The sequence below is a fragment of the Saccopteryx bilineata genome, chromosome 8 (genome assembly GCF_036850765.1).
Source record: "Saccopteryx bilineata isolate mSacBil1 chromosome 8, mSacBil1_pri_phased_curated, whole genome shotgun sequence".
Classification (NCBI taxonomy): Eukaryota; Metazoa; Chordata; class Mammalia; order Chiroptera; family Emballonuridae; genus Saccopteryx; species Saccopteryx bilineata.
Window position 1 is genome coordinate 67,232,965 of NC_089497.1, and position 16,285 is coordinate 67,249,249.

General features: G+C 40.3%; 1 protein-coding gene across 1 annotated transcript; it reads right to left on the bottom strand.

The window, feature by feature from the left end:
• Positions 1 to 892: 892 nt before the first annotated feature.
• On the bottom strand, positions 893 to 16,045 carry DNAJB11 (DnaJ heat shock protein family (Hsp40) member B11). Its single transcript, XM_066240638.1, has 10 exons — positions 15,756 to 16,045; positions 14,198 to 14,354; positions 9,698 to 9,795; positions 7,874 to 8,006; positions 5,491 to 5,633; positions 4,622 to 4,704; positions 3,912 to 3,969; positions 2,678 to 2,789; positions 2,087 to 2,246; positions 893 to 1,336 (listed from the first exon to the last, which is right to left on the bottom strand). The coding sequence occupies exons 1-10, from the start codon at positions 15,821 to 15,823 to the stop codon at positions 1,272 to 1,274; spliced, it is 1,077 nt and encodes a 358-aa protein (XP_066096735.1). The 5' UTR covers positions 15,824 to 16,045; the 3' UTR covers positions 893 to 1,271.
• Positions 16,046 to 16,285: the final 240 nt, after the last annotated feature.

Consider the following 16,285-nt stretch of genomic DNA (forward strand, 5'->3'; position numbering starts at 1 on the left):
AAAAAGCCCACTAAACTTATGTATATATGTGGTTTCATCTGATTGCTAAGATAGATTTTCCAGCATTTCAAATAAGCCTTTTAATTATTCTTTTCTTTTAGAGTTGAACTGCTCAGATCCAATGAGTGATTGAAGCTAAAGGTATATTGCTTTTCATCTTATTCTTAACTGTTCTAACTTGATGACATTCCCCCTTTTTTTTTCACCCTCTCCACTCGTTTTTGTAAAACAGGGGCAAATGCAATGAAAAGGCAAGTAGCAGCAATGGCTGCTACAGTCACAGGTGGGGAGGCTGAACTACATGGACCGCTGGAAGGCAGTCCACACACTGCAACAGAAATCGTCCAGCAGCACTTAGATCACTAGCTGAGGCCAGAAGTCCAAAGCGTTTGGCAAGTAGAGTAGGAGGTGACTGTGTAATGGTGTGAAGTGAAGCTCACATACCAACTGAATTAGGTGCTGCAGGAGAGGCAGATGGGATTTGCACTTCTACTTTAAATTCATTTTCTAGAGCCAATGGTAATCCTAGTTCCTAACACAACTGAGACTGGATACATGAACGTGCCTTCTAAACAGAAAAGTATCAATATCAGACTTCATTATTCCCAAACTAAATGAAGTATACTTTCTCAAGGACAATGAGATCTTTGTGTAACTTCGCTTCATCTACGCAATCACTGTCTGTTCAGTTTCTTCAAGCTCCCCTCTAGAAGATGGAATGGGGACTGGGTCTTTATCACTCTTTTGTGGGTTTGTGCATCCATACTGCTCAATGAGAGGACAACCCAACTCACAGGCACCAGGGAGAACTGGCAGATGAAGGGAAAAGGACCAGAATGGAGATGAGAAAGACAACAGTGTAGCTAAATCAACAAGAAACAGGAGTCCAGAAAAATGAACAATAAAATGTATTTTAAAAGACTTCTCCAGTTGGTATTTTGATTGAAATAGCTACCAATTAACTCCAATCCTTCATATTGTGTTCCTTTTGCTCCCGGAGTCCTCTTGCAGCTTTAATTCTTGAAACTCAGGTGATAGCACCAGACATTAAATCCCCAAAGGGAGAGGTATTATTAAACCTTTTGCTGGTCATTCTTTTCTGAACAAAATGGACACTTTCTTAAGCCCTCTTATTCATTTCATGATGATCATTAGAAGAAAAAAAATTAAGCCAAACTTGCATATTGAAAATAAAAAAACTCAAAAAAATCTTGCAGATAATAAATATCGCCAATTCACTTATTTTAAACAAAGTCCAATTTTATTCACTCTCAATATCCTTGCAGTCCATTGTATACCTTCTGCACTGATCCCTGTTTCAGTAGCTGTTTGATACCTGAGGAAAGAATGAACAAGTGACACCATTAACAAAAATGTGACTTCCCTAGAGTATCAAGAGCACGTTTCACACGGAGGCTCACAGAAGGCCTTATGCCAACCATGATCTGAATTAAAATCATAACCACCAATGTCCAACTTTATCACATGTGGATACCCCCACACACCTACATGTGTGTCCAAGATAATCTGTCTTTCTCTATCAAGCACACATACTACTCACATCTTGTAAAACCCTGAGAAAAGGCAATCAAAATACAGTGAAATCTCTTCAGCTCTCTCCCATTTCTTCTTTATCCTCTTTCCAGTTTTGACCTCCTTCACCTTCTATCTTCTACTTAGAACCTACCACCAGGCCCTCTTCTGAAGCAGCGTTCACAGACATCAGCCCTCAGCCACCCCTGGCCTAACATATACCCCATCTCTCCTTTAACAGTCTCTCCTTTAACAGTTTGGTCTAGCTCATTTGTTTTAAGTGATTCGGTTGCACACCCACACAACCCATCAATCCCTAGGTTTCAAAACCCAGCTTACACAGCCTTTTGAAACGCAGTGACCGAAGGATTTTGAGTATCGCCTTTACAGAAAGACAAGTTCATTCCCAGTCTTATGTTCGTTAGAGTTAGTTGGTTGATGTCTGATGTCAGTGGAGGGCTTTGTTTTTATTGCTTGTCTTCTTTAACCGCCTTGTTCTCAAATTCACACACAACATGCACACACTCACACTCACACACACCACACCCCTCACCTTCTCTTGCTTCCTCTGTCAGCTGTTCTTTTGGAAAGTCCACATCAAAAGTGATGATCAAAGAGCCCTTGATGTTGTTGTTGTCAAAGTTGGGGAGCCCTTCCCCTTTCTTCCACACCTTGGCTCCCGGTCTGGTGATCTTGTCCCGGGAAATATGTACCTGGAAAGCGAAGGGAATGGACTGGAGCAGGGCTGCTACTCCGAAAGGGCAAAGCCAGCTTCCAGCCAACTCTGGTGTTCAAAGCCTATGCCACATCTCAGGGGCAGCAGAAAGGATGAAGGGATGAGGGAAACCCATTCGAATACTGGGAACCAAAGAAAGAGAAGGCTTTCAAAAGCAAAAGAAAAACCAAACACACAAACGAGTAAAAGAGTAAGGCTCTGCCAATGGAGACGATGAGGACGAGACGGCAGAGGCTATGCAGTCAGCTGTGCAGCTGACCGTCCAGGTGGCAAGCGGCGGAGTGAGGGGAGGAGGCAGCGCAGACTGCAAAAGAAGTCCCCACGATCAGAGTGGCTGAAGAAGCTCGAAACCCCCCACACGAGAGCTTTAAGAGGACAAGCAGGAAGCAGGAAGAGTGGTTTGTTTACCTTGTGACCATCCAAGTGAGTGATATCCATATTAAAGCCCACCAGAGACTCAACTAGTGAGATTGTCACATTTGTATATAAATCATCTCCTCTCCTTTCAAATATCGGGTGCCTAAAAACAGAACAAGGTGAAAATCATTAACTTCTGTCTTTCTTTGGGGCCAAGTTCAAAAGTTTTTAGAACACTTTGGAAAAGGATGAATATCACTCATATAAACAAGCAGTATTTACTAGACATGCTTCTGTGTGCAGTATTAATCTATAAAGAGTGCAAAATTGAATAACCCTACTTTTAAAGGAGTTTACAATCAGCAGAAGCCAAAGCATGTAAATAAAACTACAAGTAATTAGATTATGCAAAATAGAGAAAGACAACTTCTGGCAGTAGGGGCTCAGGAGACGGCCATCAGGAAGGGTCTGGAGAGGTTCCCAGGGCCAAGTCAGCCTCAGAGATGCAGATAAGGTGGGCATGGGGGAGGGTGAGGAGAGGGCGAGAGGGAATTTTGGCAGAGACAGGATTGGAGATGGTCCCAGGCATACCAGGAAATAGAATGTTCCGGTTTCTCTGGGAAGCAATGAGAAAGACAAAAGAAAAAAAAGCTGGGGAAAAGATCATGGAGATTAAGAGTGTTGTGAGGGAAAAGCCCTAGGAGGTGGGCGTCCATTTCTCCCTATTTAGGTGGGAACTGTGTTTTGAAGAATCCTTAGAAGCAAAGGTATCATCGGTTTCCTAAGCAGCAACAAGAGAGAAATAATAAACAAGAACGCCTGAGTCCTAGGCAAAATCTCATCCAAGCAGCACTTCATGCTGAGAGAAGCCAGCAAAGAACAGCCCCTGTGCACAGATGCGCAGAAGCAGGTTACGCTGGAAGGGAAGGTCTCCTCTATGCAGAAGTGCCCCATTCTTGTAAACCCTCAGTTAAAATCTCAGGCCTCCCAGACTTCCCATTCTTGTTTGCTTCTCTTTAAAACTCCTTACTTGTTTTTTAATTCTTTCCTTCTAGCATCTTTTAAATTTGTTGGTCCTGAACAAACATATAACTAGGCTCAATCCTAGGTCCCAACCCAGAATTTTCAGTACTGCTGTAGAGCTACAAGTAATCATTAAGGATATTAAGGGCATTAAACAGAGGGGAAAGTCTGGCAGTGTCCCAGTGGCTACCCACATTTCTATAACCCGACTCATTTGTAAAGTGGGGGCTGAAGTGAAGGCCTCTAAACTTAGATCACTTACTTGACAACTTTTATTCGGAACCGTAAGTCCCCTGGTTCTCCATCCACATGAGGCTCACCTAGTCAGAAGAGATGAGAGCGGATTGTGAGCCACACAGGTCTAACACTGCAAATCTACTTGGCAGTTGAGAGGATATTTTAAAACCCCTACCTAAGGTGTCAACTACCAAGTCTATCTGTGAAAGCTGTCTCTCTACTGGTTATATCATGTTTCAGACAATAAGTGAAGAACAGCTGTACATCAGGTACAGCAATAGATAACTTGACCTATTTCCTAAACAGAGAATGATTCATTGACTTCTTGAACCTGAAATCTTAAAGCTGTTTTTTTTGGGTGTTTTAAATTTAATGCCAAAACTAATGTCTCAGAGTGATATGGGGGTTAATGACAATGGGGTTACATATCTTTTACCATTGCTGAGTTGAAATTAATCCATTAAGTCTGAACACGCTAAATTTTGATATAACTTAGGTGACTGATAGTAACTTTTGAACATAATATTCAAAGGGTAAACAGTAATGCTACTGCTTAAGATGACCAACTATGATGGTCACAGTAAGTTTTCTGTATCTAAAGCTGACTGAAACGTATTAAAAATATGTGTATTTCCTATGTGGCCATTAAGAATATGGGTTGAGGTGAGAGTGGGAAGTACTCACAAACAGAGAGCAGAAAGTTATGATAATAAAACATCAACATCAGTATTTTACCTTCTCCAATAAAGGGATACTCCATGCCATCTCTCACCCCAGGCTCTATTTCTACCTCCAGTGTTCGTTCTTCATTCACTAATCTGAGACAAAGAGAATTTAAAATGAAAAAAAAAAAAAAAAAAAAGAAAGAAAGAAAGAAAGGAAATACCAACCAAATACCAGCTACAAGTAATAAAAAGTTTTATCTATTCTATTTGATCTTTTTCTTAGAAGAAAAAACCCTGTATCTCTGGTTGACAAAGCCATCTGATATGCATTTACGTCTTCTACCTGCCAGAACAGGACAAGCTACTACCCTACAGTACACAGTCATGCAGCTGCTGCCTCCAGAACCGCCTGCAGCAGACGGATCACTGTGAACTGCATGATCCATACCCGAGAAAACCACCACACTACACTCATTTGCATCTGGAAGGGCAGGGTCTTGTTTATGAGGAATCTAGCAGGAGAGTTTATCCTATCTGATTTGTTTCCTGATCCCACAAATAGCTGATCTAGTTTTGAAATACACAATTTAAGGTTCAAATTAAATAGTTGTATTTATAATGTATCCACAAATAGTACTTCTCTAATCTGAAATGTTAGCTGGATATATCATATTGCTCTAATATTCTAAATAGGAAATATGAAACATCAAACATTTATCAGGTACCTTCAGAAATAAAGGCCACTGCTTATTAGTTCAGAAACATAAAGGGAGATATTTAGAAGAACTACCTTGAGAAAAAATTAAAATGTACACTTCTTTGTTCAATCCTTTGGCAGAACATGAGAGAGAAGAGTGAGGGGAGGAAGGGGGAAATAATCTAGGAATGGAACATTAGCATTTTATTAGACAAATGAGATGATTCAAGTGTCTCACTTACTTGACATTAGGGCACTCATCGCAGACCACCTCCTGGGTCATCTGGAAGCGGCCTGGGCCCAGCTGGGTGGTCCGCATCTCTTGCCGACAGTTGCATTTCCGTTTGCCAGGAGCCTGCCTTGCCACAGGCTTGTTTCTAACTACCTAGGAAGTGCATAAACAAGGTCAGCTGCCCTCTCGTGGAGAGTAGCCGGGGCTTCCTGAACTGACCAGGGCTCTGCACTTGTGCCGGGGCTGGAGCTCTGGAACTCCCCTTCTCTGGTAAGCTATCCCTCGGGGAGACCTGAGCTGAGAGAAGTATTTATACAGTTACAAGTCAGCCCCCAAACAGGAAGGAAACAGATACTTAAATGACTCAAATTCTAAAGCTGGAAAAGAGAGAAGGGAGTAAGAAAAAAGAGAACAGAGAAATAAAGTGTAATATATCGGTATTTCTAACCCACAATTAAATACTTCTGAGTTAAAGCAGTTCACAGAATTACTATCTTTTAGAAATCTGAGCTATGTAAAGCATAACCCTGAATAACAACAACCAGAGCCTTGAAGAGCTGGTATGTGGCCCCACCAGACGATTAGCTCTGATTAACCTAATGGAAACAATTCCTTGTTTCAGGCAACTCAGTCTAGGACAGCTTCCAGTGCTATCTCAATTCGGATACCTTAGCCTGTAAGAAGAGACACCATAGTCATCTCTCTGTTGACTGCAATTAAACAGTCTGATCCCTCTAAGTGCGTGGAAACCAATATAAATGGAGAAATGTATTCTTGTTTTTACCTGTTTAATTAGTCAAACACCTAATCACAAAGCACATGCTCACGCAGCAGGATAACACAAATGCCTGGAGACAAATCCCTGAAAGCCTACCAACATACAAAAGCCCAGGTCAACAGAATAGAGAACAACAATAACAGAGAAAATACTTTATAGTACTTACTATGTGCCAAGCAATGCTCTAATGGCAGGTACATATATTTAATCCTCATGACAACCTTATGAAGTAGGTAGTTATTATTTCCATTTTACAGAGGAAGTAATGAAAGCACACACAGGTTCAATAACATGACCAAGGTCACATAACTAATGTATGGCAGAGCCAGGATTCTAAACCAGGCAGTCTAGCTCAAAAGTGGATGTTTTTAACCACTATGCTCTCTCCAAATAATTTTTTCTTAAAAAAGAATTTACTGGGTCATTTAAATAGCAAGGTCACTTACATCCTTTACAATAATTAGATTAAAAAAGAATTTGTTTAGAAACACACCAACTACAAAGAGTGATATACTATGCATCAGCGCTGACTGCAGACACAGGTCTGGAAAGGGGGCATGGAGTTAATGAGGCTCACCACTTTCTGCCACCTCATCAACCTATCCTGGTTTTGAAGGAGAGACGGTCCGCATATTTTGAATGCCCCTTTCTCCCATTCTTCGGACCGAATAACAGTATTACCAGCCACTTGCCTCTTCTGTAATTGTCTAGTCCTCTTCTTTCAACTATTCAGAGCAAAAGCCACAACTAAGAAAACGCTCCTTGCCAATGTGGCATGTATGCACAGGCTACTGCTATCTCCTCCAAAATCCTGGCAAAACTCCAAGAAAACGTGAATGCCAGAAAACCATAATGATAACACAAAATGTATGAGAAAACTCCAGAAACAGAAGGCTGCTCTGAAGTGGTGTGTACAGGGGTGACGACAGCTAGCAGGGGCAGTGCGAGCATGTTTGATAAAAGCAGTTCAAGTTCTGCTCTTGCAACTGCCTCGGGGCTGTCTGGCCTCCTCCCCAGAAAACAATGGACTCCAGACATCAAACAAAAACTCCAAGAAAACAAAACGCAGTTCAAACCACTAGGAAGGGCTTGCCCTAATAAGTTCTATAAGGAAAGAGAGCTGTCACTATCCGCAGGGGTCAGATAAGCTCAAAGGCTAAAAAACAGCTAGAGACCTGAGGACTCCAACTATCTACCAACCCCCACAAAGACAGCGAACTAGAGAACACACTAAGAGATTAATGTAAGCATGGTAATACTTAAGGGAAGACATTAGAGAAATGAAATAGAGTAAGAAACAATACAAGAATCAAGTAGAAATATTATGTAAAAAATATGAGTTAAAAAAAACACAGCTGATGGATATTATTAGAAATGACATAGCTGAAGATTAAAATGGGGAACTGGGAGACCATGAGGTACTCTCCTAGAAGCAAGCAGGGAAGGACAAAGAAGTGAAATATTTTCTAATATTTAAAAAAAAGTTAAGAGCAAATAGAGGTAGAAGGGCCAAGGATTAAATAACTGAAAATACAAGGTAACCAGAAATCCCTTGTTTTTAGTCAAAAGAACAAGTCTGCGAGTCAATATGAATACTTGTATTGTCTGAACTTACTTCGACAAAATTTCCTGCATACACTTCTTCTAAAGTGACTTCTAGATCTACAATAATATCACTTCCTCTTGGAATATTTCTGTCTTGCTGCCGAGGGGTTCCTCCAAACATGAAACCAAAATCTCCAAAGAAGCTATAGATCAGAGTGAAATCAACAGAAAAAGAAATTAGAGTCTATATCTTGCAATTATTTAGTTTTCTTAACATTCATAAAATATTGTGCCCTGCCAACATATTGTACAAAACTGAAAAATATTTTTAATACATTGAAGTCACACATCATACACAATTTTTTAAATTAATACAATGTCAACTATATTGCCCCACCACAAAAAATTACTTTCTAATATAGCATTATCTAGATGTATAGAGTATACTGTATATATACACAGTATACCAATGAATTCAAAGTTCAGATTAATCAATAAAATAATGTTTCAATACTGAGGAATATCAAGATATAATGGATTTATTGAGAAAGGGTATAATATATATAAATATAAACCATGTAGTACTACACCTACTGGTAATTTTGAACATTCACAATGTTCACTTTATATGCTTTTTGGAAATTAACTTTGGTGAAAGCTACTACCTATAAAAAAATCTTGTGTTCATAATTAGATAAACTAAGAAAAGCATCAGCCTTAGTAAAATTCTAAACTTTAAGGGAGTTTTGAACTTCACAAACTTCCAAAATTAATTTATTTTTGTAAGTAACAGAAGTATTAATTTGAGATTAATACAGTGACCTTCAACTGTGTAGGTATTCTGATCTTAATGTTAATTTTTGGTGTTATTAAGCCTCAGATGTTAGCACAGTGATGATAACAACTATATAACTACCCCCTGCCAACTAACCATGGTGACTGGATTTCCTGAATCTGAAATAAAAGCAGAGAGGGAGGATTTGGCATGGTAAGAGGTGCGAACAAGTTTTTTTTCTATTTTGGCATCCGAGGAATCACATCTATCAGCCAAGGGGAATAGGACACTTCCCTAGCAGACTAAACCCCAAATCAACCCTGGGGTAAAAAAGGATTTCTAAGCATATTACTCACACATCTTCACAAGTCCTAAAAACCTATTCTCACGACAAACACTATTGTATGTGACAGTGACTCTTACTTCTTTTGGAGAAGGGTTTACCAAACGCTTTGGACTTTGTAGAAAACAATAAATCCTCACCCCTTAGAAATGCACATTCAAACATTTTCTTTTGTTTGTAACTTGACTTGAAACCCTAGGTTAAGATCTCCTAGTATATGACATCATCGAGGCATGTGGAAATTCAAATGCTCAACAGAGGGGTTCCAAGAGTGGGAAGGAAAGGTGTTGACTGTTCTAGCCACTCAGCACTTCCAGAAAGCCCCCTCACAGCAGGAGATTAAAGAGCCTTTACCTTAATCCTTCCCCAAAGGCTGGCTAACATAATTGTCCCTCTCTTGTTGATAAAAGCACCTCTGCATATGGAAGCAAGAATTTCTCAATGTCTCTGCTTATAAGAATAACTGCTCGTTATATGGCCTACAAATGCTAAGACAACACGGAGATCAGGACGAACTCATTTTCAATGTATCTCCCTGCAACACTGTCAGGGTTGATTTGGTTGATATAGTTGGCCAGATGGACAGCCCTGTCATTCTTGGAGCTTTGTGAAAATGGAAGAGTACATTCCCACAGGGAGGACGAGGATTGACCTTTTGGTCAAGGATCAGTTGAGTTCTACTCTTCATTAAAAGCTTCTGAACAAGGGAGCAAGGATTATTCTTTAAGTGATCCATTCTCAGACGCTACTATTTTACAGATGGGTAGATTACATACTGTGAAAAAATGTCTCCATGGGAGCTCTGATGACCATCTTTTAATCCCTCTTCACCATATGTATCATATTGTTTCCGTTTCTCACTATCTGACAGAACCTGGGACAAAGATCAATGGAGGAAAAGATCATGAGTTGGTAACATTCAAATAAGGCGCATTCATATTTGTTTTTTAAAACTGATACTGTGCCTAAGATTTTAGCGGCACACAGTTTTTATAACCCTTGGTATTAACACATGTTAATAAAGTTATTTTCTTTATCAGACTAAATTCTTTGATGCACTGTTCACTTTGTAATTTCCAGATTACTCAATTCAGTATTTTTCATTTAAACATATCCAAAGTCACCGAGTCACATCAAAATCACATCTGAGATGAACGATGTGGCTATAACGGTGAGGGTAGTAACAAGAAAGAGGTAAGGTGAATTCCTCAGGTTTCCTGTTTAGTTTGACTCCAGTGTTTATGCTGTTGACCACTATGCTATATTATCTCTTTAAACTATGAACTCAGACCGTGATGGTGAACCTTTTTATAAAAACACTGTGATTGAGCCACCATGAAAGCTAGAACACACACTAGTGGGCAGAAGGGACCAGGTTGACCAGCACTGCAAAAGTGGGCGGTTTTTATAAAAAAGGTTCGCCATCACGGAACTAGGATATGAATATGACAGACTGTCATTAGTGCCAGAAACAGTAAACTAGGACGGCCTTAAAATTTGCTGAGCCTTACAGGTCCATACAACCCACCCCTACCAATATATACACATTAGGAGATTGGCAAATCAAGGGAATCAAATGACAGACTCTCCAGAAAGGTCTACACACCTATATTTTCATATTTCCTTTAAAAATTTTTTTGATGTATATAGAAATTCAATTTTGGAAGAATGCTGTTGGCCATAAATATATATGTTCAAGTTCAGAACCTCCTGAGACCAAATTACAAAGTGTAAAATAGGACACTGCTGCGTGAAGGTTGCTCAAGGTCAATTTCACAGCTTGAAAGACTTTTTGAAGTTTTAACGGTTTTAGAAACTACATGCACAATCAGAAATACATTCTTTCTCATTGGGCCCACTCTATACATGACACTAAAGAATGTAAAAACAATGTAAGCTTCCATATTCCTCAAAGTTTTCCTCTCAAAAAAAAGCTATTTAGAGCAATCCAAAGTATATGCACACATATACCTTAGAAAATTAAATTGGGTTCAATCCCTGGTCAGGACTCACATGAGCAACCATCTGCTTCCTTTTCCCTCCCTCTCCCCTTTCTCTCTCTCTTCCTCTCTCGCAGCCAGTGGCTCGATTGGTTAGAGCTAACATTGGACTCAGATGGGGGTTACCAGGTGGATTCTGGTTGGAGCGCATGCGAGAGTCTGTCTCACTATCTCCCCTCCTCTCACTTAAAAAAATAAAAAAAGAAAGAAAATTAAATAGATATATACTCTTTCCTTGATATTTTTAAATCCTACTTAAACAGCAGACTGAAGAAGAAAGTAATTGCAAACCCATACTTGTGTTGGCTCAGGAGAAGAGAGCTTAGAAGTAGATGGGGCTTGTTGAATGAACAAAAACAGGGAAAGATCTGACTGCCATATGAAACAGGACACATTTTTGGCTCAAGGCCTAAATGATGTGCAAGGGGCACAGGAAACATTTATTAACATTTACATATATTTAGAAGAATTTTTTAAAATGTTGAGTGTAAGTCAAAGTGAGCAGTCTTAAAAAGAAAAGACAAATGGGTTAGTCCATAAGTTGACTAAAATATACAACTAAGGCCACTATGATGCACTAGGTGAGAGAAAGGTATGTTTTGGTAAAAAAATTTAAAAAGTAGCTACTTTGGAAACGCAGAAATGGGAAGTTAACTTAAAAAATCCTCTTATTATTATGCAATTTGGATTTCCAATATTTCCACTTTCAAGTCTACTTCTCTGGTCTTATCTTGGAAAAGAAATGATACCTACATTTGGATCTATAAGAAACATGATTTCAAAACCCCAAAACAAAGACTATATTTTAGTCAGTTTCTTTTTAGACATCAGAGGCTTCTCTAATAACCTTCCCCAACTAGCCTTAAAGTTACCTATTATCATTCCCTTCCTCCTTACTTTCCTTCTAAGGAATGCAGTTTTATTTTAAGGTCTTGGAAACTAGTTTATTTTTAAAAGAAATAACAGAGTGTCAACTGATTGAAATGCCAGCAATAATCCCAGCTCAGTAAAGACAGATTTGTATTCACAAAAGACTTTCCAACATCACATCTCTAATTTATCTAAGAAACAAAGTCAACCAAATGAATGAATGATATATATATATATATGCTCACATATATATTATATATATAAAATAGAACTTGTGACTTAGAAAGGTTCTTACAGTTAAATAAACTACAAACTCATAAATGAACCTGCCTAGGTTATGGCTAAAGAACATTGTAGAGTCTTTAAAGAGCATGGTCAATTTATAACAACAGCTTCCCTAGAAAACATTTTTGAGTATAGGGTTCCCAACAAACAATGGGAACATTCATGACAGTACAAAAATATGGAATCCATATTATCAACAAGAAACAAAATGTTATATATAATGAAAGGGTCCACCAACGCTCTCATATTTATTTGTGGGCCTGAGGTTAGAAATTTCAGACCCACAGGCTCCCTGAAGATGCCAAGAGAAGAAGGGGGGGGCATTAGTTCTAGGTTTTATGTGGGTATTAAGTCACTGTTTTAGTTCCTTCACTTCTTTAATCTAGGAGGCCTTGAGATCCCTTTATTTCCATTTTTTCCACTATAAAAATATTTTTCACATTTGTTTTTGTTTATAGCCTTTTCATTATACAGGGATTTACTTTGAATTTAGAAGTTTTAGGCAATGGCTTGTACCTCAGTGAATAGAGCATTGGCCTGGTGTATGGACATCCTGGTTTTGATTCTGGTCAGGGCACACAGGAGTAGTGACCATCTGCTTCCTCTCCCCTTCTTTCTCTCTTCCCCTACTGCAGCCAGTGGGTTGATGGTTCAAGCATGGCCCTGTGGCCCATTGGAGCGCACCAACCTTAGGCACTAAAAATAACCCAGTACTTGAGCATTGGCCCCAGACGGGTTGCTGAGTGGATCCTGGTCAGGGAGCATGAGAGAGTCTGTCTCTCTATCTTCTCTCTATCTCTCCTCCTCTCACTCCCCCTCTAAGAAAAGAAGCTTTAGCTCCATGATGTTTAGAGTTAAATTTTTTTTTCTGTGCCCTTTTAGAAAATGGAAATAAATGGTGACTAGAGTTGTTAACACTGTATTGTGTAATTGAAATTTGCTAAAAAGCAGAACTAAAATATTCTCACACACACAAAAAAGTGAGGTGATAGATGTGTTACCTAGATGGGTGGACTCCTTTGACAATGTGTATGTATGTATAGCAAATCATTATGGTGAACAATTTAAATATATTATAATTTAATTTTTCAATTATACCTCAATAAAGCTGAAAAAAATAAAATCACAGATCTCTTATTCTATTTATATAGGAAAGGTGAATTGCAACACATGCAAAAACAGCTACCTCCTATAGTAATAAGTGTGAAAGATTATCAATAGCTTATTTGTAAAATTTTTTCACTATAGTGTTGAAAGGTTCTGTGTATAACAGTTTTTCAAATAATAAATAATTTACTGAGCATTCAATAAGTATTCCTCAGTGTTGTTAAGTAAAATGGGAATAAGAATGTGCCCAATTCTACTATATTTCATGGTGTCCTAGTGAAGAGCAAACGAAATGGTACACATGGGAGGGGTTTGATCTCTAGATTAGAGGTCGCAAAATTCAAACTGCAGCTATTTTGCTTGATCTGCATGAGTAAGATGTTTTTTAATTGAATTAGTTACCAAAATTTTACCATCAGGAGAGTTTACATAAAAATCTGGGTTTCTATTTCTCTAGAGACAAAAATTATCTGGCAACAGTGTTTGCATTTGTACATGGCAAAACTTAATGAGGCTGAATAACAGGTGCCCCCTTGAAATGGGGCAAGAAGGCTTCAGTCTGTCACAGCCCTCAACCCCTACTGATTCCCACTATGGGATGCAGAATATCCACTGTCATGTTTTATCTTACACCTGCCCTGCATGTTATTTGTCTGGTCCATACTGGCGTACGAATTTGTAATCCTCATTTAGATTTTGTTTCTGTTTCTGGAGCCAGCTCCTAAACTGATTGGCTTAATGATCAATCTACTTATTAATCTATTAATCTAACTTTCTTTCAATCATCTTTTTCAATATTACTCTCCTTAATAAAACAAATATTAATAAGAAAAAGGCAGGAAATAGCATCTATAAACATAAATGTACAATATAGCATCAAATACTAATTTTACTTTTACCTATTGTCTATTTAAAAAAAAAAGTGACCCGAAAGAAGAGAGTATTTCCCCATGTTACACAGTCTTTTCTGTATTTGTAAGTTTTATTCATAGTTTGTACATTTTCCTGTCTCACCTCATAAGCAGCACCCAGATCCTGGAACTTCTCCTGAGCTCGTGGATCGTCAGGGTTCCGGTCCGGATGAAGCTGCAGGGCTAGCTTCCTGTAGGCCTTTTTAATATCCTTTATAGAGGCGCTGCGCGGCACCCCCAAGATCTTATAAAAATCCCTCCTGGGGAAGAAGTAGGGGGACAGAACACTTCATGAGAGTTAGATATTACATTTTTAAAAGTGAAATTTTTTCATTTACATTTAGGTTTGCATCTGAGCAAAAGAGGCAGGAAAATGAAGGTATAAATGTGACACACAAATATAACAACTAAAAAGAGAACACACCAGAATTTATAATGAATCTTATATATTGAAGTAAGCACAGTAAGAGGCTATGTACTTTTTGAGCAATGCTAAAATTATTCAAAATATATATATGGCATTCTTCTCTTACAACTACTTTCAGTCAAGAAAACCATTTTTCTTATTTTTCACTCACTTGCAATTATCAACCAATAAGTGTATAATCAAATTAACTCTCTCCTTTAAGAGAGATAGAGAGAGGGACAGATAGGGATGGAGAGACAGACAGGAAGGAGAGAGGTAAGAAGCATCAATTCTTCGTTGGGGCACCTTAGTTGTTCATTGATTGTTTTTCATATGTGCCTTGACAGGGGAGCTCCAGCCGAGCCAGTGACCCCTTGCTCAAGCCAGAGACCTCGGGTGCATGCTAGCGACCATGGGCACATGTCTATGATTCCATGCTCAAGCCAGTGACCCTGGCGCTCAAGCAGGTGAGCCTGCGCTCAAGTTGGTGACCTTGAGGTTTCCACCCTGGGTCCTCTGCGTCCCAGTCCGATGCTCTATCCACTGTGCCACCGCCTGGGTAAGAGGATCATGGATCTTAAAGGCTGGAAGAATCCTCAAGAGTTCAGGTGGTTCTACTCCCTTCATAGAGGAGACGCACGATTATTTCCATGTTATGGATGTGAATTTACTTGGTGCCTTCAAGGTCACACAATTCATAAGTGGGGTGGAGGTTGGAATAGAACCCCAGTCTACCTACCACCTGTTGCTAAAATGCTTATACCATTCAGCTTCTCAAAAATGTACCAGGGAGAGAGCCACTGAGGCATGATGACAGCTTAGGCTCAGTATCTCAAGAAGTTGTACCAGGGATCTCCCAAGGGTCTACCTTGTTTTCTTCAGTTCCTACATGGCTTCCCTACCTGTTCTCACTTTCTCATTTAGCCTGGCACTAACCCATCTACATTAAAGTCAGCTCCCCAATGTCTCATTGCAGGCTCAACAGTAAATCGTCCTCTTCGCCAGCTCAACGGCCCCCCTTCCCCCCCGCGCTGTTTGGCAATGCACCCAACTCCCACTCCTCCGGACAAATCTAACTCTACAGGACCGCTAGATCTAAGCCCTCTCCCTCTCCTCTCCACCCACTAGCCTGGTCCACATTACCCATTTCTCCGCCCCACCGTCTCACCACACCAATGCCCTCTCCTCCTCCTTCCAGCTTCGTCCCAGCCAAGACTGACTCACGGCCCGGTGCCCGGGGGTGCCCGTTCCTCACCCGGCGATCACGGCCCCGATGAAGTATAACAGCAACAGGCAGAAGGTGCCCAGGTTTTGCGGGGCCATGGTTTCTGTGCCAGCCTCTCTGCCAGCCCCTATCCCTCACACTCCTCACAGTCTCCTATTCCGCCGCGTCGGCTCGCCAGCCCACCCGGCCCTAAAAGGCCGCTTTACGCTGGGGTCTCCTACTGGGTCCAAAGCGACAGCAACCTTGCCCCCTCCTCAGCCAGTCCACTTCCCGGGAGTCCCGAGTCCCGGTGAGAGAAGACCCACAGCAGATGAGAGCCAATGACTGCTCGGGACATCACACGCGGCCGGCGCCTCGCAGCCAATCAGCACAGTACACTTCACCTCCGAGGCGGCGCCGGCAGCCAGTTAGGCTTTGGAACTACAGCCGCAGCTCCTGGCCAATTAGAAGAGAGAACGTCAGAGAGCCGCGCCGCTGCAGGAGTCCACTCACCCCGGCTCCCGCGAGTCGTAGAAAACTACGTAAAAGGGCGGTGCGGGAATGAGTACCAAATGAGGGTA